The sequence below is a fragment of the Palaemon carinicauda genome, chromosome 9 (genome assembly GCF_036898095.1).
Source record: "Palaemon carinicauda isolate YSFRI2023 chromosome 9, ASM3689809v2, whole genome shotgun sequence".
Taxonomy (NCBI): Eukaryota; Metazoa; Arthropoda; class Malacostraca; order Decapoda; family Palaemonidae; genus Palaemon; species Palaemon carinicauda.
In genome coordinates, this window is record NC_090733.1 from 119,839,229 (window position 1) to 119,865,147 (window position 25,919).

The following is a 25,919-nucleotide window of genomic DNA, read 5'->3' on the forward strand; positions in this document are numbered from 1 at the left end:
TATATATACCTGAAGCTGAAGAAAACCTTGATGTGCCCATGAATGAATTCATTGTGGTTGAAGTCAAAGCTATCATTAAAAAAACTCAAGAGATGGAAAGCCTCTGGATACGATGGAATAACTGCCGAGATACTGCCTGAAAATGAAGAAAAATTAAGTGATTTCCAGATTACTTGCAAGATTTTGTTGTAGAATGTGGCATAAAGAGGTAAAACCTGTTGAATGGGAGTTAGGAGTAATGATGAAAATGGCAAAAAAAAAAAAAAAGAGACCTGTCTGATTGCAATAATTACATAGGCATCACACTTACATCAATTATGAAAATATAGTATGCTTAATCTAAAGAGACTTGAGAGAAATATTTATGAAAAGCTGAGAGTAACAAGCAGAATTTTGAAAAGGTAAAGAGTTGTACTGGCCAAATTTACATTATGAGACGACGTATAACGATACAGTACGTAGAATATAGAAATCTACTTTTGATGGCATTTGTGGACTATGAAAAAGCCTTTGATAGTGTGCTCCGGCCAATTTTGTGGCGAGTCTTACGTTATTATGGAATTCCTCTTAAATATGTGAATTTCATTGAGTTAATGAGCATAACAAGTGCAAAGTTGATGTTAGTGGAGTTCGGTTAAATGAATTTCTAGTTAACAGCGAATTACTTCAAGGGAATGTGTGGTCAACTATGTTGTTTATTCTCCTTATGGATTTTGTAATGCATGAACTGTCAGAGATGGTGGAGAAGGATTGGACTTAATTGGTAATAGGATAGTAGCAGACCTAGAGTATGCTGACGATGCTGTCTTTAGTAGCAGAACACCATAGGATTTGCAATGGTTGATTACTAGAATACATGAAATATCACTTGATTTCCAAATTTTGCTTAACCTAGCCATTGTCTGAGTTGCTTTTTTCAATCTTTCACTTGACTCTAATTCTAAAGATCCTGTATTCGAGATCATAGTTTTTAAATACTTAAATGATTCTACCTCATTAATCCTTTCTTCTTCCATTGCGAACTCCGTTCTCATCATCTCTTGTCTTTCTTTTATTTATCATCAGCCCAACCTCATGTGATATTTATGCATTCTGGTAAGCAAGCATTGCAAATCCTTTGGTGTTCTGCTAACAAGGACAGCATCATCAACATACTCTACGTCTGCTAAACTCTTATCACTAATCCAGTCCAATCCTTTTCCACCATCTCTGACTGTTCTACGCATTACAAAATCCATGAGGAGGATAAACAATACACTTGACAACACATTCCCTTAAAGTACTCCGCTATTCACTGGAAATTCATTTGATAAGACTCCATTAATATTAATTTTGCCCTTGCTATGCTCATGAACAGACTTAATCAAATTTACATATTTAAGAGGAATTCCAGAATCACGTTGGACTCTCCCCAAAATTAGCCGGTGCACACTATCAAAGGCATTTTCATAGTCCGCAAATGCCATCCAAAGGGGATTTCTATATTCTACGCATTGCAGTACATGGCTCAAAATGAAAATTTGGTCAGTGCAACTTCTACCTTTTCTAAATCCTGATAGTTCATCTCGCAACTTTTCATCAACCTTTCTCTCCAGTCTCTTGAGAATAAGCATTCTATATATTTTGATGATAATGACGTGTCATGCCTCTGTAATTATTGCAATCAGTCAGGTCTCTCTCTTTTTTTTTCGACTTCAAACACACTGAATTCATTCATGGGCACATCAAGGTCTTCATCAGCTTCATGTATATCAATCAAATTATTCCCTTCATATCACCTATTCATAATCTCACTATAGTGTTCCATCCAACGTTCTTTCTTCATCTTCTGTTGTTAGAATTTCAAAGAAATTACTTTGTCACAATACCCACGATCTTCTATAGTAAAATTATTCCGATATAAATGAAGAAGGAAAGTAGTTTACCTGAAATTGCAATGATATATATTTGATTTGTATAGATACTATGAGAGAGTTTTGCAGTTTGTGAACGAGAAAGTTTTATCGACGCTGGAAATCAATAATTGTTCTGTAGTAGACACTCGTTGGAAATCTTGCTTGGATCTGAATGTTAATTTGTTGTTTCGTTTTTTAAGCTTATTGTTAAAGCTATTTTTTCTCTCATACTGATTTTATGTGGAATTGAGAGTTAAATGTCTTCACCAATGCCACAAAGCATCAAATGGAAAGAGAAGGTTTGATATCTAGTGAATTATAAAATGGAATTAAGTCGAGAATCCCAACATCGACGAGGACTTTGAAGTCGGCTAACTGACCAATCACAAGCTTTCCTTCCTGAAATTATAAAGTGTCATCTTTTTTTCTTAAATAATAATTTTACAGATTTTGGTTGTATTGTTTTTATTTCTCTCTCTGTAATTCAGTTTGCCTTATATTTTAGAGTTTTTTTATGCAAATCTGCGAACTCCGAATTGTTTACTAATAAGCAATGCACCTGGTGAGTCCGTCTAGCTTCATCTGCGTGACCGTCATTCGGATAACATCCCCTCCCCCCGCTCTCTCTCTCTCTCTCTCTCTCTCTCTCTCTCTCTCTCTCTCTCTCTCTCTCTCTCTCTCTCTCTCTCTCTCTCTCTCTCTCTCTCTCTCTCTCTCAAAATACTTTGAAACATCCACATATGATCCTTATCAGATTCGGTGTCCTTCATTCTAAAAGGAATGTCATTATAAAATAGTATTATTCTGTCTTCTTCTTATCAGCCCCTCTCGTTTGACCCTTGGATTTTTTATGAATAAATCATATGACTCAATACTAGAACGCAGACATTGCAGAACAACTTATAAAATTAGAAGCAATTTGCCTATCAGTAATTGGAAATAGATCTCTAAATAATTTTGTCAGAATCCTCAACTTTACTTTTGTGTAAACTTCAAGATTTTAAGGAGATTCAATATTTGAAATAAATATATATATTTAAACCAAACCTCGCGGGTCAGCCCTGTGAGAGGGAAGAATGTTAATTTCGTTGTCTGATTAAATTATCTTTTTAAATGATGGTGATTATAGATGACTTCGTAAAGTCAAGTATATATATATATATATATATATATATATATATATATATATATATATATATATATATATATATATATATAGTTAGAGACTATCAGATAATATCCAAAAAAGTAGACTTAGGTGGTATTGTCATGTCATGAGAAGAGATGAACAGTATATTGGGAGGAGGGTGATGGGAATGGGGGTACAGGGAACGAGAAGGAGAGGGAGACCAAAGAGAAGGTGGATGGACTGAACCAAGGATGACCTTCGCTGGCCAGAAACATCGACCCCACATAAAAGTGGGAAAAGATGTAGACAAAGAAGAAGAGGGGCACTCCGTAGAGCGCAGACCTCCTCCACGGCAGCTTATTTTTCAACCTTGACCTTGATATTTGGCTTTAATATGTATTAATTGGCGTGGATATGCATACACTCAGATATGAACCAAGGTTGAAGTCTCTGTGACAAGGATGTCTAAACTTATGGCTGATTACGCGACCTTGACCTTTGACCTTTACCTTCCAAAATCTAAAAATTTCCTGCAAGTTTCATTATTTTACGAATAAAATTATTCCAATAAAACTGTTCACAAACGAACACACACAAACAAACACTATCAGGGGTGAAAACATAACCTCCTTCCAACTTCGTTGGCGGAGTTAATACCCAAAGGAGAGCGACGAGGTTTCTTAAAATCTCCCCCTTTGTGTTTCTTTCGTTTAGTACTGGAATTCTACGAACCTCATAGATGTCTAGCGCCTTGTTGATCTTCCTCTGCCTCCTGGCAACCACCTAACAGTGTAGAATGTCGGTTTGTTTTTAAAACTTGAGTCCTCTGTCGTGTGCAGGAATGCTTAATGTAGTAGTTTTATCTTGTGCACTCGTCACATCTACTGTAGCCATCTATCTGTAATTTATAGGTTTAGAAAAGCATATAGGAAACTTGGTTCCATATTTCTTAATATTAACAAAGATGATTATAATTTCGGAATGATACTCATCATTAATATGAGTAACTGTTATCAATAACAAGCTTTCTGTATCTTGGTTGTTAATTGTATGAAGGCGCCAGTGGGTATTACAAAGATGGACTAGATTATGTAACTCAAAGTATTGTTTTATCAGTCAAATTTTAATTGTGGATAAGGGAATATATGGGAGTCTTATTGCTAAATTGGAAGATGATTTAGTTGAGAAACGAACTGTTCTGTAGTCCAGGTTTTTGTGCTCATTTTCTTGATAGTCTCGCTTCATTCAAGGAAAATTAATCTTTTGTGCGAATTAATCCCAGATTCTGGAAATGTTCAAAATGACTGATTAAAATATTACTGATTATTTGGATGTGTTTGGCATGACGGTGAAATATCTTTGGTTAATCTTATTTTAAATCTGTTATTCTGGTCTTGGTTTTAGTTTTGGCAGGGTTTTTATCCTATATCATTGTGTCAATAATTTTAGTAAAGCTCCATTTTGATGTAAACTTTTGATGTCAAAAAGTGAATGTAGTTAATAAAATTGCGTTGCTTTAATAAGTGATTTCAGTGAATCCAAAGGGTCTAACTCCAATATGTTACCTAGAATTCAGTAGGGGTGATGGCATTGGAACTGTTGTATTGTAATATGTGATTAACTAAAGAGCTCTAGTAGCCTCACGTCTGTCGTAGCTGCACCATCTTTTTATCCCTTTACCTCTGTTCACATTTTCGTCATTCCACCTTACTCTCCAACCTTTTCTACTTTTACTTCGTAGTGTAAATGTGGGGGATTCCCCATTTCCCAGCCCCTCCCGACGACTTCCATGAAAATCCATTAAGAAAAATTTATTTTGCTCGTGTTTAAAGTGAGGGCAGTAGTCCTAATGCGAAGGTGCTGGACAATCGAATAACCTTAACCTGAGGCCATTTTGGTCTCATTTCCGGCATCGGTGACTTTTTGGTACTGACAGTGAATCACAAAAATAATTGAATTTCGTTTCGCATTATAATTTAAAGTTTGTCATTAGAAGATTTTCACGTGGATACGGATTCGTTCTATTTTGTACGTCTGCTACTTTACACACACACACACACACACACACTAAGAGGTTTCCCTCGCTATTTGTTCTGATATCTTACGTACTCTTTTCTCCCTTTTCAAGTTCCATCACAAATCGATTACCTCATGTTTAACTGGGTCGTCTCGTCAGTGCCGCTTCCATTGACACTGTGAGGTTTCCATTCTTCTGTAGATGATGTTCCATGGAACCTTTCCAACCGGGACAATTGTATCTATATATATCAAATGTGGAAAAAAAGAGAGAAAATAAAATAACTAAAATAAAGAAGAAAGCTAAGGAGGTGCCGATGGAAAGGCGAATCACTCCGCCCAGAAACTGAACTGATCTCCCTTGTCCATTTCATTGACTATATGTCAGATTCTTTTCCCACTTGTTATATGGAAGTTATACCAGGAAGGCATATGGGTTTGCTATCTTTTTTATCATTTTACCTTTTAGAAGTGGAAAATCGTTTTCTTTGTTGGCCCACAAGTTCAATTTTCTTGAATTAATTGCGTTTCTGGTTTCTCAGCAGATGTAGATAGTTGAAATATCATTTTTCGGATCTCCTTTGCTTTCAAAGGAGAGTTTTTGTGTTAGTATTCAAGATTAAACGAAATGGTATTTAGGAAAAAACATGATTGAGGGTATCCTAACATCACACCTCGAGTAAATATTTACTTTTTTGATTACGTCCTTTTTTGACAGTGGTTCAATTTAGATTGAATACACTCTCGGATCCTTATTGTTCTCTTTGTGGATTCTTCTTTGCAAGCATAATTTATCACGTCTTTTGATGAAGTGAACGTGTGTTGCTTTAAATAATCAGTTTTGTTCACTATTGCTGGTCAATCCTGAAGGTTAATAGTTCTACATTATGCTGATTATTTTCTAGTTTGTTACGATTTCCTGAAAACAATTTGTTCATTCATTTTTATGAGAGATAGATTAATTAATTTCAATTTGAGGCTTCTGAAAAGATCTGGGAAACTTAGCACAACCTTTAGATGTCAGAATGGGTCAATTGAAATTTGACATGACTTTGATTTTTTTTTTCTTTTTAAGAAAATGGTAATCCATACAATCTCATTTCAGTTTTAATTTATTTATTACAGAGGCATATAGGGTACATTGACGCATTCACAATATACATTTCAGGCTTCTTATTAGATTAAGGCATTGTGAGGGAGACATAATTTAATTTATTACCCTCCACTGAGGTTTTGTTAATAAGAAAATGCAAAAATATTAATATGTTAGTGATATTAACAGAGAGCTCCTAAAAGTATGTTGTTGTTCATGAAGTACAATGCAAGAGGCAATCGCTAGGTTTCTATATGCGCTACCTCTCTCTAACCAGAAGGTAGTGAATAAGACTGAAGGACTTTGAAACAAAATTGTTTTGAATGACCGGTTATAACATTCTGAAACCAGTCTTGATTGAGGAACCAGCTAGATATGATATACTTAATTAAATATGCTATTATTTTCTGTAAAGAAATTCTAAGGACAGAGTGATGTTGCAAAAGTTTGACTGGGACGAATATGGCAAATTTTTTATCTCCTCCTTGCTCCGAAGTAAGGCGTTCCCCAGGTTGGTGTGTAAGCATCTTCATATGTGATTTTGGGGACAAAACCTGAGTTTCCCTCGACATAATATTCAACCTTCATGAGGCGTCCGTTGGGAAGCCACACGTGGTAAGAGCCATCAACACGTCCATTATCGGCCTGTTCTTTGTGTCCGTAGAAGTTGCTGGATTCCTCGTTGTTCACTTCCCACTGGAAATTGTACTGGAGGGAAAGAAACGTCAGAAAATTAAGTTTTTGTTAAAATTTTGTGTTTGCTTTTTTCAGTCACTTGTAGTTCAAAGGGAGTTTTAAATTCTGGAGATGTGGTACCACAGAGCTTGCAAAATTAACAGTAGCTTGTTTTCCATTGTAAGCGAAATAATTGAAAATATAAATCTGTTATTACATGATTCGTGATGTTTTAGTTGCAAATAGGCCTAGTAGACAAGGATTCCTTACACAACTAGATATTTGACATAATATATACAGTAAGGTCTTTTTTCTAATCACGAAATATGAATAATGTAATTGAAAATTGAAATTGAAAGTAATTGAAAAGGCAAAGTAAAGTAGAGCGCAGTCAAAGCTCCTAAACTGTTGCAAAAGATTTTAAATTCCCATTCTGCATATTTGTGGGTTTCAATATCGTTCCTTCTCCGGAAATGCTTTAAGTTTAAGAAGATATTTACTAAGTGATACAGGTAATATTACAGAGGATCATACATTCATGGGCATCATTGCTGGCTGGGGTTCTTCTCCTGCTGCTTGTAACTGCTTTCCACCATTGGCCCCATTGGCACCATTACCACCATTGGCACCATTACCACCATTACCACCATTGGCACCATTACCACCATTGGCACCATTGGTGTATCCTTGGCCTTGTTGCTTTCCATTCTGCCATCCGTTCTGTGGGTAGGCCAGAACCGTGGTGGTTGCCAGGAGGCAGAGGGAGATCAACAAGGAGTTGGACATCTGCAAAGGGAATTCATGCTTTTGAGGTATAGCGTCAAGGGGAACATTATATATAGGTACTTGTGTATTCACACAGTAATGCTTTTATGGAGCTTAGAGAATTTACTCTACAGTATTTAACAACGTTATGTTAAAGCGGCATTGTGCATTTATTGGGAAAGTATAAGTTTATGTATTAAGCAATGTATTGATATAACTTCGAGGGGCATGTATTTGGTAATATTAAGTTATGTTTCATTTGGTGACTTAACTAAATTGACATCCGAGGTTATTGGTGTAAAATTATATCATTATTAAATGTTATCTATGTTATTCCCTGTTTATCACCAACAGAGAAAAATCTGGGGATTTGAGGATTATTTTAAATGGACTTAATACTGAAAGTGGAACTATGCAAAGGAAAGGTTTCTTCATGAAACAAGACCCAGTGTTAACAAAAGACGAGAGTATTGTGAATAACTTTGGCAACCACTAAAGCGAAGTAAAATTTGACTCTCTGTCAAGATATTTAACAGAAAAAGGAGAAATCTCTAGAGGCTCATATTGACTAATGACTTATTTTTTGAAATTGTTCTGTTTTCTATATCCTGTTTAATAGTTTTTATTTTTCTGTGAACTGGTATATACACTCTTAGATTGCTCTCTCTCTCTCTCTCTCTCTCTCTCTCTCTCTCTCTCTCTCTCTCTCTCTCTCTCTCTCTCTCTCTCTCTCTCTCTCTCTCTTTATATATATATATATATATATATATATATATATATATTATATATATATATATATATATATATATATATATATATATATATTATATATATATATACATACATACATATTACTTCTGCGTCGACGTCGATGATCATTGCCTTTGTAACGACAGATTACTTGATTGGGGAAAATTCAATTTCGTGGAAGTATGAATCGGTGAAAGGGTGAAGCAGTTGAGCAAATAGACCCGATAAACAGAAAAACTAGATCAAATACACCTGACCCCACCTCACTGGGTAATCTGTGAAATATGTTTTGTAAATTTTGAGTATTTAGTTACCTTAGACCTGTTCGGTGGCACAGCTGGAGCTGACGACTTTTGCCGCCGACGGAGTATATATACTGCGTTCGGCCTGGCTGGACGTGACGTCATTCTCACGGTGCTGTGATTCTCGATGCAAGGTGGGCGGACTTTGGCGTCGGGGTCCGGGTCATTCTTGAGCCAATCAGAAGAGCTCTAAAGAACGACTCTAGACGAGACCCAATCAAAGTTTTTTTTATGCCAAGGACGTCGAGGGATTCTGGGCGCCTCCGTAACGCCGCCGAGAAGAAGCGTTTTTCGATGACGTCATGTTGGTTGCGGTGAAGACCCAAGTCTTTTTTCTTTTCAGAAGTCTTTTAATTGATTGTTTATTCAGGGATCTGTTTGATTTATTCTTATGAGGAAAGGAATGAGATGTATTTCAAAGTCTGGAATTTTCTAGGTTGGAAACAAGTGACGAGAGAGAGTTGTCTTTTTCGGGAAATTTTGTCAAGTTTAGAGAGCTGTTGCGTCATCCGTCAATGGTAATTGTTAGGTCACATAAGTGTAGTTATTGCGTCATTCTGTCGATGAAAATTACCTGGTTACTGAACCAGACAAATGAAGTCATTGTAATATGTAAATGACGAAGTTACGTCATTGCTCTAGTTAGTTTTAGCTCCGGGATTTTAACTTAGTTTTCAGTCCTCTTGGTCTTATAGAAATGGCTGACTTTTTTGTATCATGGTAAAGTTATTTTCAAACAATTCAGTCATCCAGATTTATTGCTGTCGGAGGTTTAGGGCAGAATATGTATCGATGAAATTGAGTTGATTGATCTTGTTTGCGTGAAATAAGGAATTTTAATCGTATGTTATCAATTTATTTCAAGTATTTTAATGTTATTATTATGTCTCTCTCTCTCTCTCTCTCTCTCTCTCTCTCTCTCTCTCTCTCTCTCTCTCTCTCTCTCTCCCTCTCTCTCTCTCATACATATATATATATATATATATATATATATATATATATATATATATATATGTTTGTGTGTGTAATGTGTGCGTGATGTCTGTATATGTGGGCATGTTTTTATGAAGTATCTTAGCCCCCTGTGGGCGCGGGGGCATAAAAACAATTAGAATAGCGCCAACATATCCCTGCATGTCGTAAGGGGCGACTAAAAGGGACGGGACGAGGGGGCTGGGAACCCTCTCTCCTGTATTATAATCCTGTGAGACATCAAAGAGGTGGAGCTGGGGGGAGAGTGACAGGTCCCCGCACTAGTTTTGGGGTGTTTGAATGTGGGTGGATGTAGTACGATAGAGAGTAAAAGATGTGAGACTGGAAGTATGTTTAGGAATAGAAGGATGGATATATTGGCCTTGTGTGAGACAAAGATAAAAGGGAAGGGTGAAGTGATGTTTGGTGAAATGTCTGGTCGAGTGTCTGGGATTGGAAGAGGAAGCGCAAGAGAAGGTATGGCTTTATTGCTGAGTTAATAGATGACAGGTAAAGTAGTGGAATGGAAGGAGATATCATCCAGGTTAATGTGGGTAAGGGTTAGGTTGGGTAGGGAATGTTGGGCTTTTGTCAGTGCGTATGGGCCAGGTTGTGAGAAAAGTGAAGAAGAGCAGAATGAGTTCTAGGATGAATTAACTAGGTGTGTAGAAGGACTGGGTAGAATGAATTATGTAGTTGTCATGGGTGACGTAAATGCTAGAGTGGGCGCTGGAGAGGTAGAAGGTGTCATTGGGAAGTATGGCGTACCAGGTGAAAATGAGAGTGGTGAGAGACTGGTAGATATGTGTGTTGAGCAAGAGATGGTGATAAGTTCTAGCTTTTTCAAAAAGAAAGATAAAAGCAAGTATACATGGGTAAGAGTGGAAAATGGAAGAGTGGTAGAAAGGGCGTTAATGGATTATGTGTTGATAACTAAAAGAATGTTTGGAAGATTGAAAGACGTGCACGTGTTTAGTGGTATGGCTAACGGTGTCTGATCATTTTTTCGTGGAAGGAAAATTATTAGTAGCAAGAGTGGGGGAATAGAGTAGGTGGATGTAAAAGGGAGCTAGTGAGGGTTGAAGAGCTAATAAAACCGGGGGTAAAAAGTAAACATCAAGAAAGGTTGAAAATGGCATCTGACGAAGTGAAAGTAAAAGAAACTGGTAATTTAGAGGAGGAGTGGAAGTTAGTAAAAGAAAATTTTGTTGGGATTGTAAGTGATGTGTGTGTGTGGCAAGAAGTTTGTTGGAGGCAGCATGAGGATGGTGGAATGAAGGAGTGAAGGTAAAAGTGGAAGAGAAAAAGAGGGCTTTTGAAGAATGGCTGCAGAGTAATAGTGTAGAGAAGTATGAAAGATATAGAGAGAAAAATGTGGAAGTAAAGCGCAAGGTAAGTGAGGCAAAAGGGGCAGCTGACCTGAGGTGGGGTCAGGGATTGGGTCATTCATATGAAGAGAATAAGAAGTTTTGGAAAGAAGTGAAGAGAGTAAGTAAGGCTGGTTCAAGAATTGAAGAGACAGTGAAAGATGGAAATGGAAGGTTGTTAAAAGGAGAGGAGGCTAGGAAAAGGTGGGCAGAATATTTTGAAAATTTACAGAATGTTGAGGATAATAGATATAATTGCTGTTGCAGGTGTTGAGGTGCCGGTGATGGGAGATGAGAATGAGAGAGTGATTACAAGAGCGGAAGTGAGGAGAGCACTAGATGAAACGAGAGTAGGAAAAGCATGTGGTATGGATGATGTGAGAGCCGAGATGTTGAAGGAAGGGGGTGTGACTGTACTTGAATGGTTGGTGAGATTGTTTAATATGTGTTTTGTGTTGTCAATGGTACCAGTAGATTGGGTTTCTGCGTGTATTGTACCACTATATAAGGGTAAGGGTGATTTGCATGAGTATTGTAATTCAAGGGTATTAGTTGGTTGAGTGTAGTTTGAAAAGTCTATGGAAGAGTACTGATTGATAGGATTAAGGATTAAACAGAGAATGCAATCTTAGAAGTACAGGGTGGTTTTAGCAGAGGTAGGGGTTGTATGAATCAGATTTTTACAGTTAGGCAGATATGCGAGAAATATTTAGCTAAAGGTAAGGAGGTGTATGTTGCGTTTATGGATCTGGAGAAAGCGTATGATAGAGTTGATAGGGAAGCAGTGTGGAACGTGATGATATTATATAGAGTTGGTGGAAGGTTATTGCAAGCAGTGAAAAGTTTCTACAAAGGTAGTAAAGCATGTGTTAGGATAGGAAATGAAGTGAGCGATTGGTTTCCAGTGAGAGTGGGGCTGAGGCAGAGATGTGTGATATCGCCGTGGATGTTTAACTTGTATGTCGTTGGAGTGGTGAGAGAGGTAAATGCTTGAGTGCTTGGACGAGGATTGAAACTGGTAGACAAGAATGACCATGAATGGGAGGTAAATCAGTTGTTTGCGGATGATACTGTACTGGTTGCAGACGAGGAAGAGAAGCTTGGCCGATTCGTGACAGAATTTGGAAGGGTGTGTGAGAGAAGGAAGTTGAGAGTTAATGTGGGTAAGAGTAAGTTATGAGATGTACGGGAAGGGAAAGTGGTGCGAGGTTAAATGTCATGTTGAATGGAGAGTTACTTGAGGAGGTGGATCAGTTTAAGTACTTGGGGTCTGTTGTTGCAGCAAATGGTGGAGTGGAAGCAGATGTACGTCAGAGAGTGAATGAAGGATGCAAAGTGTTGGGGGCAGTTAAGGGAGTAGTAAAAAATAGAGGGTTAGGCATAAATGTAAAGAGAGTTCTATGAGAAAGTGATTATACCAACTGTGATGTATGGATCGGAGTTGTGGGGAATGAAAGTGACGGAGAGACAGAAATTGAATGTGTTTGAGAAGAAGTGTCTAAGGAGTATGGCTGGTGTATTATCTCGAGTAGATGTGTTAGGAACGAAGCAGTGAGGGTGAGAGCGGGTGTAAGAAATGAGTTAGCAGCTAGAGTGGATATGAATGTGTTAAGGTGGTTTGGCCATGTTGAGAGAATGGAAACAGGCTGTCTGCTAAAGAATGTGATGAATCTTAGAGTTGATGGGAGAAGTACAAGAGGAAGGCCAAGGTTTGGGTGGATGGATGGAGTGAAGAAACCTTTAGGTGATAGGAGATAGATGTGAGAGAGGCAAGAGAGCGTGCTAGAAATAGGAATGAATGGCGAGCGATTGTGACGCAGTTCCGGTAGACACTGCTGCTTCCTCTGGTGCCTTGGATGACCGATAGCAGCAGTAGGGGATTCAGCGTTATGAAGCTTCATCTGTGGTTGATAAAGGGGGAGGGTGGGCTGTGGCACCCTAGCATTACCAGCCAAACTCGGTTGAGTCCCTTGTCAGGCTGGGAGGAAAGTAGAGAGGAGAGGTCCCTTTTTTGTTTCATTGGTTTTATGTGGGCTACCCCCCAAAATTGGGGGAAGTGCCTAGGTATATGTATTTATGTATCATAGTGACAGAAAACGATCAACATGGATACGAGAGCATACTTAATTATTATTATTATTATTATTATTATTATTATTATTATTACTTGCCAAGCTACAACCCTAGTTGGAAAAGCAGGATGCTATAAGGCCAGGGGCTCCAACAGGGAAAATAGCTCAGTGAGGAAAGGAAGCAAGGAAAAATAAAATATTTTAAGAAGAGCAACAATATTGAAATAAATATCACTATATAAACTATAAAACTTTAACAATACTAGAGGAAGAGAAATAAGATATAAGATTGAACAGTGTGCACGAGTGTACTCTCAAGCAAGAGAACTCTAACCCAAGACAGTGGAAGACCATGGTACAGAGGCTATGGCACTACCCAAGATTAGAGAACAATGGTTTGATTTTGGAGTGTCCTTCTCCTAGAGGAGCTAAAGAGTCTCTTCTACCCTTACAAAGAGGAAAGTGGCCACTGAACAATTACAGAGCAGTAAGAATAATTGTTTGGTAATCTCAGTGTTGTGAGATGTATGAGGACAGAGGAGAATATGTAATGAATAGGCCAAACTATTCGGTGTGTGAATGTTTAGGCAAAGGGAAAATGAACCGTAACCAGAGAGAAGGATCCAATATAGCACTGTCTGGCCAGTCAAAAGACCCCCTTAACTCTCAAGCGGTAGTATCTCAACGGGTGGCTGGTGCCCTGGCCAGCCTACTACCTTTATGTGTTTTAACGCCAATTAAGAAAAAGAAATGGACGTGGGCAGGACATGTAGTGAGAATAGCTTATAATAGATGGACAAAAAGAATAACGGAATTGTTGGCAGGAGATTGCCAGTTAGGCCAGGGAAGGAAGAAAAGACGCTGTATTGACGAGCTAATAAAGACTAAACAGATGGGAATGGAAGTACAAGTGTAAGGCCTTTGTTCTGCAGTGGACTACAGTAGAATGGCTATATATATATATATATATATATATATATATATATATATATATATATATGTGTGTGTGTGTGTGTGTGTGTGTGTATGTATGTATGTTTGTATGTACTGTAAGTATTTTGTGTGTTTAGAATTCTCAAGAATATTTTGTTGGAATACCAACGGTCTTTTAAGGTAAAATTGTACTTCGATGTAAACGAAAAAGTGTAAGTGATTTGCATGAAATTGCAATGATATATACAGTAGTAGTTCGCAATAGAAAGCTGGAAAGCAAAAGTTCTGTAGTGAAGAAACTCGTCGGAAGTCTCTCTCTGATGTGAATGTTACTTTGTCTTTTTCCTTTGAAACTTATTGCTAAAACAATGCTTTGTTTTGTCTTTCATGTATATTTCTTGTAACATTTGGGGTTAAATGTCTGTCCTTTCCACTAGACAAAAAAAAAAAAAAAAAAAAAATAGCTTCAAATAGAAAGAAAATGTTTATGGCACCAATTTAGGGAGTTTGTGCAGGAAATTCCAAAATCGATGAGGACTTGAAATCCAGCGAACTGATCATTCCAAAGTTTTCAGTCTTTCAATTGTAATTTTCCATCTTTTTTCCAATTTTAGACGTACAGGTTTTTGTTGTATTTAGTTTTTATTTTTCTTATTTTTCCTATTCTATAAATATTTCTTTGTTTTAACTTTATATTTTAGTGTTTTATTGATGCAAATGTGCGAACTTTGAATTGTATATTAATAAGCAACGGTCCTGGTCAGTTCTTGTCGCTTCATCTGTGACCGTCATTCAAATAACATCTCTCTCTCTCTCTCTCTCTCTCTCTCTCTCTCTCTCTCTCTCTCTCTCTCTCCGCATATATTAGAAGTGGCGTTACTAGCAAAATACTTTGAAACCTCCACGTTGGATCCTTAGTGTTTTACGTGTCCTTGAATCCAAAATGATGTCTTTAGAGAATAGTATTATTCTCTCATCTAATCATCAGCTACTCTCGGTTGACCCTTGGATATTTGACGAATAACTCATAAGACCCAATTTTATAACGCAGACAATGCAGAACAACACTCTCAATCACACACAGGTTTTGTGATTATCAGTTTTTCAAACCAAAATATAATCAACTTTCGGGAATAGATCGCAACATAAATTTTGTCAGAACCTTCAACTTCAAATTTATAGAAATTTCAAGGTTTTAAGGAGATCCAATATTTGAAATGAAAAATATAATATATATTTACACCAAACCTTGCGGGTCAATTTTGTGGTAGAAGTATTAACTCCGTTTTCTGATTAAGTTGAATTGGATGATCATAGATGGATAGATGATCATAGAGTAGATATATATATATTTATATATATGTGTGTGTATATGTATACGTATATATATATATATATATATATATATATATATATATATATATATATGTATATATATATATATATATATATATATATATATATATATATATATATATATATATATATATATACAATAACCAAAGTAGAGCTACGAGGTCTCTTAAAATCGCTAGCTACCAACCCATTCGGCATTCTATCTAACATTACTGGAAGACTACGAACCTCATAAAGAACAACCTAATGATGGGATACTTGTAGGATGTCTTGTCGTTTTTAAAACTCGTCTTCCTATTATGTGCGTGAGCGGTTGTGTATGGTAAAGGGGACGGGCGGTTGAGGTGGCCGCTGCGGTAACGTCCCTGACTATTGAACGTCAGACTGGTTCGAATCCTGCTCAAACTGGTTAGTTCCTTTGGTCGCTTTGGGGAAGCTAATAGGTCTATCTGCTGTGTCATCAGCAGCCAATGCCTGGCCCTCCTTGGTCCTAGCTTGGGCGTTGATCATATGTGTATATGGTCAGTCTCTAGAGCATTGTCCTGCATGATAGGGCAATGTCACTATCCCTTGCGTCTGCCATTCATGAGTGGCCTTTAAAACTTTAATGGTGTGTAGTGAACTCGCCACACCTACTGTAGCTGTCTCTGTAATTTATAGGTTTGGAGATTCAGAAAAGCTGATCGTAAACTTGGTTCCACATTTCTTGATAATAATAACAGTCTTGTCTTATAATAGTCATGATACTTATCATCATAAGTAACTGTTGGCAATGACACGCTTGGTAGCTATTGATTGCATGAAGGGACCTGTGTGCATTGCAGCGATGAAATTATAACTCAAAGTATATTTTTTTTCCTAAAATTTTATTTGTGGATGAGGAAGTATGTGAACGCCTTACTGCCAAGTTTAAAGGTGATTTGGTTAAGAATCGTACTGTTCAGTATAGCAGGTTATTGTGTTCTATATCATGACAAGTGTACGCCATCCGTCAAAAATGACGGCCAAATATTTAGATAGCTATACACGCACACGCAGATTCAGCTCTTCCCTCCCCCTCCCCTTTCTTAACTACAACACAGCAGTTTGGGCAATTTGTTGGGGGGGGGGGGCGGTTGTGATCTAGAGCGTAGGCTACTTCTTGTGGTACCCCATCTGATCAGGGTATTACTACTACCTCTGCTCTCTGTCCGATGGACGGGGAGAGAATGAATAGTCATACGTTTGGCAATGCCGCTCAGCGTGATAGGAAAGATATATATATATATATATATATATATATATATATATATATATATATATATATATATAGAGCTAGACAGTACTTTATTATATCAGGGAGATAGTCTCACTTTATGCTAGGAAAATCCATCTCTGTTGTGCGAATCTAATCCCATGTTCTGGAAATGCTCATAATGGCGGATTAAAATGTTTCTGGCTATTTGGATGTGTTTGGCGTAACGTTGAAATACCTTCGGTTGATCTTATTTGAGATCTGTTATTAGGGTTTTGGCGTTAATTTTGGCAAGCTTTTAATCCCATACAATTGATTATGATTAAAATTTTTATTTATTTTTAGTAAAGCTTCAGTTTGATGTAAACCTAATGTTCCGCTTTTACTAAATAGTGCTATTATCTGTACACATTGGCCCCTGTTCACACCCAAGAAGTATTGGGCTCATTGTCTAGATGGGATGCCTTCATGATCACTCAGCGGAGGAGGCGAGACCTCTCTTATGAAGATTGTCTCCAGTCCTTCCAACTCTTGCTCTTGCTAGATTAAGAATAACCTAATCCTCTCTTCAGAGATTTGTTCTATTGGGAAGTTATTCACATGGTCTGTGTTCACTGGGTGGGCAGCGGCCTGTTTCTCTCCGTCTTCCTAGGCAGTAATTTGCTGACTCCATGGGGTCGAGGCTAGTGGTGGTTATGAAGTTCTTGTGTGACTTCAGTGTGTCTAACCACCCAGTAATCATAGAGTGGGTGCTTTTCATAATTTTTTTGTTTATATTTTTGAGTCTTTGATTGGACTGTTTGGTGGATGTTGCTGGTGCAATGCCTGCCAATCTGTAGAGTACTGGAAGGGGTGTTGATCTTAAGGCACCAGTAATTATGTGACATGTTTGATTTAGGTCGGTGTCAATGTATGGGAATGAGATGAACTTGACTAGACTGGTGAGCAGTATTCAGTATTGGAGTAGTTGAGTACCAGAGCTGTTTTTCTTAGGGTTTGAGTATTTGTTCCCGAATTTGAATTGATAAGTTTGCTAAGGAGGTTATTTATGCTAACTACCTTTTCCTTTACTTTCCTTACATGCTCCCTAAAAGATAGTGTTTGGTCTACTGTAATGCCTAAATAGACAAATAAGCTATCATTTTTCAGTTTCTTATCATTCCACGAGATATTCAACTCCCTCTTTGCCTGGTAGGGTTTAAGATGGGAAGCATATACAGTGGTACCTCTACATATGAATTTAATCCGTTCCACAACCGACTTCAGGTGTCGAAAATGTTCGGATGTAGAAACAAATTTTCCCATAAGAATACATTGAAATAGAATTAATCCGTGGTTGAGCCCAAAAACCTATGATAACTCCTTAATAAATTACTACACTGTTATTCTTCGTCCGTGGGAGCTATGTGGGCCATCCATCGTTTATATGGTTTGTATAAGTTACAGAGGAGAGATATTGGCTGTCTGCTCTTAGGGATCATGAGGTCTTTTTCCAGGTTTTAGTAAGGCCACAACTTTAGCCCTTCTCCCTAGTAGTTGTTAAAAATGACAATACTTATAATTTAGTCCTGCCAAAGTGCAGTATTATCTGAGATGCAAAGGCATCCAGCCTAGCAACTCTGTTGTGAGACATCCCCACTTGCTTTCCGGAAGTTGAATCTTGGTATAGGTTTTTTTCAAGAGTTCTGATAACTGTTCTGATGTTTACAGCAATAGGTTTGTTGTTTTGGAATTGGGTCACAGACTGGTGTTTAAAAGTTTGGGTAGTGACAAGACACAAAGGCCAGGTCTGGGTTATATCCTCTCTTCCAGCTTGAACTCATAAAAAATGGTTTGTCTTCTGTGCTATGAAGAATGGTTAGGTTGTTATTTAGAGCCCATTCTTCAACAGCCCCTGTGTGCGTTTTCCGGAATGTAGCCCCTATGCTGTCTTTACCATTGAAATCTCCAATCACTAAAGGTGCCTTTTTTTATAAGGTTATGATTTTTAGGCCATTTAAATAGCATAGGAAGTGGCTTATACATAGACACGATGTTGATATTTAAGTCTCTGTTTTAAGTATCTCCATCCCCTCATCTGATAGGTCAAAACTATTCACGGTAAAGGCCTTTTCCTTCACGTATGTTGCACTACCGTGGACAGGGTTTGGGTGATAGATTTTTATATGCATGTAGTGCATTTTTGGTGTTGCTGAGTGCTTATATGTCTCATGAAGACAAGATACCTACTTTGAAACTGCTGAGAGTTTCCAATTTTGCAGCCAAGAGGCCTTTTGCATTGAAACTCGTGACCTTCTGGTTCGACATCTTACAAGGCCGAGGGTTTATCCTTTTACCACCCTGCAAAAGATTCGGGTGCAGCGCGTTGTGTAGTAATCGGTCTCCGTCAGGATTAATAAGGGCACCATGAGAAAGTTTATTACTTGCCCTTTCTGGCATCGGTGACCTTTGTGTTCAGACAGTGAATTACAAAAATTATCGAATTTCATTTTTTTCATCCTAATTCTAACATGGTCTTGAGAAGAGTATATTGTAGATGCAGACCCGTTCTCTTCTGGGCATCTGCTACTTTACACACACGAAGAGACTTCCTTCGAGATTTGCTCTGATATCAGACATACTCTTCTTTCATTTTTTAAGTTTCATCAGAAAGTTATTACCTCTAGTTTAACTAGGGTGTTTCGCCCGTGCCTCTTCCATTGTCTTTGTGAGTTTTCCTTTCTTTTGTAGATTTCTTTGGAACTTTCCGATCGAGACAATTGTATCTTCGTTGTCCGTTTTACTTATGACAGGTTTTTTTTCGGCCCTACTTGTGTTATTTGGAAGTTAAAGATGTAAAATATAGTTTCGATGTTTTTTTAGATTTGGAATATCGTTGTCTTCGTTGATCCTCCAATTCGTGTTTTTTTTGGTTCCTCAGCAGCCGTAGATTTTTAAAATATTATTTTTGCTTACATATCCGGATTTTTATATTAGTGATTAGAATTAAAAGGAATGCGACTTTTTTAACAAATTTTAATTGATGGTTTCCTAACATCACTCCACAAGTAAATGTTTACGTATTACTTACTACTTTTACTTGACAATGTTCCAGTTTAGATTAAATACTCTTCCGGACTATTGTTATTATTATTATTATTATTATTATTATTACTACTACTAATATTACTACAACTATTACTAGCTAAGTTTAAACCCTAGTTGGAAAAGCAGGATGCCATAAGCCCAAGGGCTCCAACAGAGAAAAATAGCCCACTGAGGAAATGAAATAAGTAAATAAATAAACCACAGGAGAAGTAATGAACAATATAAGATGTTTTAAGATCTTTCATATATAAAGTATAAAAACATAGAATAACAAGAGGAAGAGAAATAATACAGTAAATTGTGCCCTAGTGTACCCTCAAGCAAGAGAACCCTAACCCAAGACAGTGGAAGATCATGGTACAGAGGCTATGGGACTACCAAAGACTAGAGTACAATGATTTGATTTTGGAGTGCCCTCCTAGAAGAGCTGCTTACCATAGCTAAAGTCTCTTCTACCCTTACCAAGAGGGAAGTGGCCACTGAGTAATCATAATGTAGCAGTTAATCCCTTGAGTGAAGAAGAATTGTTTGGTAATCTTAGAGATTTTATCAGAATCCATGGAGGAACCTGGTGGTTCTTGGTGGATTCTTCTTTGTAAGCATAATTTATCACGTCTTTGAATGAAGTGAATGTGTGTTGCTTAAAAGAATCGGTTTTTTGCTCTAGTTTGAAGTATTCCTGAGAACAACATTTTTTTGTAATGTTAGTAGATATAGATTAATAATTTTTTTTAATTGAGCTTACTAAAGAGATCTGGGTTCTGGCACAGCAATTGGATGTCTAAATGCGTAGATTGAAATTAGTGATTACTTTGAAAAGTTTTGTTTAAGGAAAGGACAATTCATACAGTCTCATTTCAGTTTTAATTTATTTAGGTTTTCGAGGCATATAGAGTACATGACACATTCACAAATATACAATTCAGACTTCTTACTAGATTAAGTCATTGTAAGGGAGACATAATTCAATTTGTTATTCTCCAAGCTGGTTTTGTAAATGAGAAAACTTGCAGATATTAATATGTTAGAAGAAATGTTAATTGGGAGCGCCTTAAAGTATTCTGCCGTCCATAAAGTACAATGTAAGAGGCAATCGCCAGATTTCTATCTGCGCTACCTTTTTCAAACCAGAAGGTTGCCTACAAGACTATAAAGAACAGATTTGTTTTTGAGTCTTCTTTTGTATCATTCTGAAACCAGTTTTGATTGAGGAATCGGCTAGATATGATGTGCTTCATTAAAAAGTAAACGATTTGCTGTAAAGACATTCTAAGGATAGTGTGATGTTGCAAATGTTTGACTGGGGACGAATATGGTAAATCTTTTATCTCCTTCTTGCTCCGAAGTAAGGTGTTCCCCAGGTTGGTGTGTAAGCATCTTCATATGTGATTTTGGGGACAAAACCTGAGTTTCCCTCGACATAATATTCAACCTTCATGAGGCGTCCATTGGGAAGCCACACGTGGTAAGAGCCATCAACACGTCCATTGTCGGCCTGTTCTTTGTGTCCGTAGAAGTTGCTGGATTCCTCGTTGTTCACTTCCCACTGGAAATCGTACTGGAAGGAGAGAAACGTCAGTTAATTAAGTTTATCATTTTGCAGTATTTTGTTACAATTTTTTTTTTTTCAGTCTCTTGTAGTTGAGAGGGAGTTTTAAATTCTGGAGATGTAATACTGCAGAGCTTGCAAAAAGTAGCAGTAGCTTGTTTTCTATTGCAAGAAAAACAATTAAAAATATTGATCTGTTATATAAATGAATCATGTAATTTCAGTTGCGAGTAGACCTAGAAGACAAGGGATTCGATCCACAACACATTTAACATATAACTAAACAGTCAGTTAGTTTTGTTAATCATAAAATACAATTTATTTGATTGAAATTCCTAATTTAATAAAATGTAGATCTAGCTAGATTTAGATATCCAACAGAGAATAGTAATACAGTTGAAAAAGTAAATGAAAGCAGAGCACTACCAGAGTTCCTAAATGTCTCTAGCTAAAAAACAATTTAAATTTCCATTTCTGTATATTTGTGGGTCTTAATATTGTTCCTTCCCACGAAATACTCTAAGGATTTGTTTATTATCAAAGTTGTACAAGAAGTATCACAGAGGATCTTACATTCATGGGCATCATTGCTGGCTGGGGTTCTTCACCTGCTGCTTGTAACTGCTTTCCACCATTGGCCCCATTCGCACCATTACCTCCATTGGCACCATTGGTGTATCCTTGGCCTTGTTGCTTTCCATTCTGCCATCCGTTCTGTGGGTAGGCCAGAACCGAGGTGGTTGCCAAGAGGCAGAGGGAGATCAACAAGGAGTTGGACATCTGCAAAGGGAATTAATGCTTTTGAAGTATAGCGTCAAGAGGAACACTTTATATACGACCTTGTGCATTCACTCAATAATGCTTTTGTGTAGCTTAGTTAATTGACATTATTTAACAACGTTATAATGAAGTGTTTTAGTGCATCCATCAGATAGTTATAAGGGCATTTATTAAGCAATGTATTGATGTAGCCCCGGAGTACATTTGTTAGGTAATTTTAATATACGTTTCAATTGATCACTGCTGAGTAACTGGAAAGTTGAAGACCTCTGTCTATTAGTTAAAGATTGATCTATCATTTAGATGTGCTAATTCTTCATCTTTGCTCCATGTATGATTTTTGAAGCAAGAAACAATGTTTTTTTCTATTAATGAAGTATAGATTTAAAATGAATGGGATGATGGTGTCTCAGGTAGCAGTTTTTTTTTATATATTTTACAAAATAGCTTTAGGGCATGGTTTTTATGGTCCTAGGGTTTTTATAACAAACAAAAGAATGTGAAGTAGCCATCCAATATAGGAATTTATTTTGTCATAGGATATGTTGCATTCATTGTGATTTTCCTCAGTTAAAAATTCCTTTATATGTCCGTAGAAAAGTCTATTTTGGAGACTATTTAATAAGGAGTTAATATAGAAATGCGAATATTTCATTGAAAGGGTCTGTTCATGAAAAAAAAAGAACCAACGTTAACAAAAGACAAGATTATTGTGAACAACATTAGTAACTGATAATTTAATCACTTTAATGAGAATTAGCGTTTGAGCACATGTGAGGGAAGAGCTGAATAGACTTGGTATAGGAGCAAAGCTGCAAAATCTGGAGGATTTGATTGTTTGAATTCAGGAACTTGTGATCTAAGGCTAAGCGTGAGAAATCTCTAGGGGGTATTTGGGAATAAACATGCTATTGGCTTTATTTTTTGATAAAATTCTAGTTTATATTTACTATTTTGAAAGTTTTTCAATGCACTTATATACACACTTATTTCTCTGCATGAAACACTTATTTTTAGTAATCATCTCTCTCTCTCTCTCTCTCTCTCTCTCTCTCTCTCTCTCTCTCTCTCTCTCTCTCTCTATTTTATTGTCCTAGCTGTTAAAATAAATTCTTAAAATACTACATTGATGATATCCTTCCAAAGTTGCAGTTTTTAGAAAACGTTCAGTGTGAGACAATGTGCTATTGAAGGCGCAACTGCTATTGCTGTTTGAAGGTCAGCTTGGTCTCACAAGGAATATCTAATCATTCTAATGCCCTGCTGATTGCAATCTTTTTTAAACTTCCTAGAGCAAAGAGCATGTTCAAGAATTAGATTTAAAGAAATGACTCGCTGTAATTTATTGTAATATAGATTTTAAACTTTATTGTGTCAGCACAGTAATAACCATCTAAATCATTGAAAGTTTAAGAATCAGATGCATGCATTTGTCACTCGAATTGAAAACAAAAATGTACAGTAGGTTCTCTGTTTTTTCTTCTTGTACTTTCTTGATAAACGGGTATTATGTATTTAAAAGAATTTTTAAGTGGATAGGGCATTTGGAAAGAAGGCTAGTAACACTCTCTCTCTCTCTCTCTCTCTCTCTCTCTCTCTCTCTCTCTCTCTTTATATATTTATATATATGTGTGTATATATATATATATATATATATATATACATACATACATACATACATACATATACATATACACACGCACATGTCTGCGTTGTCGTCTGTGACAAGTGCCTTTTTACTGACAGATTATTTGATTGGGGACTATTCTGTTAGATGGAAAGATGATGATTTTGAACAAATAAAATAAATAGACCAGACACAGTTTAACTAGATCAAATACACCTCACCTCATCTCACCTTGCCTCACGAGGTAAACTGTGAATTCTATTTGTAAGTTTTGAGTATTTACCTTCAATCAGTTGTTCGGTGGCACAGCTGGAGCTGACGACTTTAGCTGCCGACGGAGTATATATACTGAGTTCGCCTTGGCTGGACGTGACGTCATTCTCACGGTGCTGTGAATCTTGATGAAAGGTGGGCGGAGTTTGGCGTCGGGGTCCGGGTCATCCTGAGCCAATCGGAAGACTCCTAAAGAACACCTCTTTTAGAACCAATCAAAGTTTTTTTGGAGCCAAGGATATCGAAGGATTCTGGGCGCCTCCGTAACGCCGCCGGGAAGAAGAAGAGCTTTTCGATGACGTCATGTTGGTTGCGGTGAAGACATTAGTCTTTTCTCTTTGCACAAGTCCTTTAATTTATTGTTTTATTCAGAGATCTATTTGATTTATTCTTAAGAGAAAGGAATGAGGTTTATTTCAGAGTCAGAAATATTTTGGCTTGGAAACAAGTGACAAGAGAAATATGTCTTTTTCGAGAAAGTTTGCCAAATTTAGAGAGCAGTTTCGTCATCGGTCATTGGTAATTGTTAGGTCACATAAGTTGAGTTATTGCGTCATTCTGTCGATGAAAATTACCTGGTTACTGAACCAGACAAATGAAGTCATTGCAATATGTAAATGACGAAGTTACGTCATTGCTCTAGTTAGTTTTAGTTCCGGGATTTTAACTGATAGTTTTCAATCGTCTCGGTCTCTTAGACATGGCTGACTTTTTTGTATCATGGAAAAGTTATTTTCAAACAATTCTTCCAAAATAGTCATCCAGATTTATTGCTGTCGATGGTTTAAAGCAGAATAGGTATCGATGAAATTGAGTTGATTGATCTGGTTTTCGTAAAATAAGGAATTTTGATTGTATGTTATCAATACAGTTTTATTTATTTCAAGTATTTCAGTGTTATTCCTTTGCTTTACTCTCTCTCTCTCTCTCTCTCTCTCTCTCTCTCTCTCTCTCTCTCTCTCATATATATATATATATATATATATATATTTATATATACATTTTATATATATAATATATGTATATATATAAAATATAATATAATGTAATGTGTGTGTGTGTGAATATGTGTATGAAGTATCCTAGTGTAAGTAGAAGAACAACATGGATACGAGAGCATGCTGAAATATATGGTATTCGCACAGCATCTAAAAAAAATGGAGGTGTCAGGACATATTATGGGAATGACGGATAATATATGGACAAAAGGAATAACAGAATGGATGGCTGGAGATTGCAAACGAGGCTGGGGAAGGAAGAGAAGACGATGGATTGATGAGCTAATACAGACGATAAACAGACGGTAATGACAGTTCATGTCTAAGGCATTTGTTCAGCACTGGACTATAACGGCTAAAGGTGTGTGTGTATATATATATATATATATATGTATATATATATGTATATATATATATGTATATATATATATATATGTGTGTGTATATATAGATATATATATATATATATATATATAATTGTATGTGTGTGCATATGTAGGTATGTATGTAAGTATTTTGTGTTCAGTATCCCCAAGAATGTATTTTTTGTAGAATACCAGCGATCTATTAAGGTAAAATTGTTTCGATACAAACGATAAAGTCAACTAGTTTGCATGAAATTGCAATGATATATACAGTAGTTGATCGCGATAGAAAGCTAAAGTTATTCTGTAGTGAAAACACTGAAGATGTGAATGGTACTTTGTCTTTTTCCTTTGAAATTTATTGTTAAAATAGTTCTTTGTTTTTTCTTCCATATAGATTTCTTGTAAAATTTTGGGTTAAATGTCTGTCCTTCCCACTAGGCAAAATAAAATAGCCTCAAATAGAAAGAGGAGGTTAGGAATTTAGGGAATTGGTGCGGAAATTCCAAAATCGATGAGGACTCGAAATCCATCGAACTGATCATTCCAAAGTTTTCAGTCTTTTAATTATAAATTTCCCTCTATTTTCCAATATTAGTTTTACAGGTCTTTGTTGTACTCTGTTTTTATTTCTCTTGTTTTTCCTGTTATCTTATAAATACTGCTTTGTTTTGAACTTTA

The 25,919-nt window shown here is 36.7% G+C and overlaps 3 protein-coding genes across 4 annotated transcripts in view; 1 reads left to right on the top strand and 2 right to left on the bottom strand.

Moving 5' to 3' along the window:
* The window catches only part of LOC137647110 (probable ATP-dependent DNA helicase HFM1), a 335,745-nt gene that overhangs the window by 105,713 nt on the left and 204,113 nt on the right, over nt 1–25,919 (top strand). The window lies entirely within an intron of this gene.
* On the bottom strand, nt 6,177–8,730 carry LOC137646854 (pro-resilin-like). Its single transcript, XM_068379929.1, has 3 exons — nt 8,638–8,730; nt 7,343–7,594; nt 6,177–6,841 (listed from the first exon to the last, which is right to left on the bottom strand). Exons 1-3 carry the CDS (start codon nt 8,728–8,730, stop codon nt 6,608–6,610), a joined length of 579 nt encoding a protein of 192 aa, XP_068236030.1. The 3' UTR covers nt 6,177–6,607.
* On the bottom strand, nt 20,822–24,039 carry LOC137646856 (pro-resilin-like). The gene is made up of 3 exons (XM_068379931.1): nt 23,886–24,039; nt 21,769–21,975; nt 20,822–21,204 (listed from the first exon to the last, which is right to left on the bottom strand). The coding sequence occupies exons 2-3, from the start codon at nt 21,973–21,975 to the stop codon at nt 20,971–20,973; spliced, it is 441 nt and encodes a 146-aa protein (XP_068236032.1). The 5' UTR covers nt 23,886–24,039; the 3' UTR covers nt 20,822–20,970.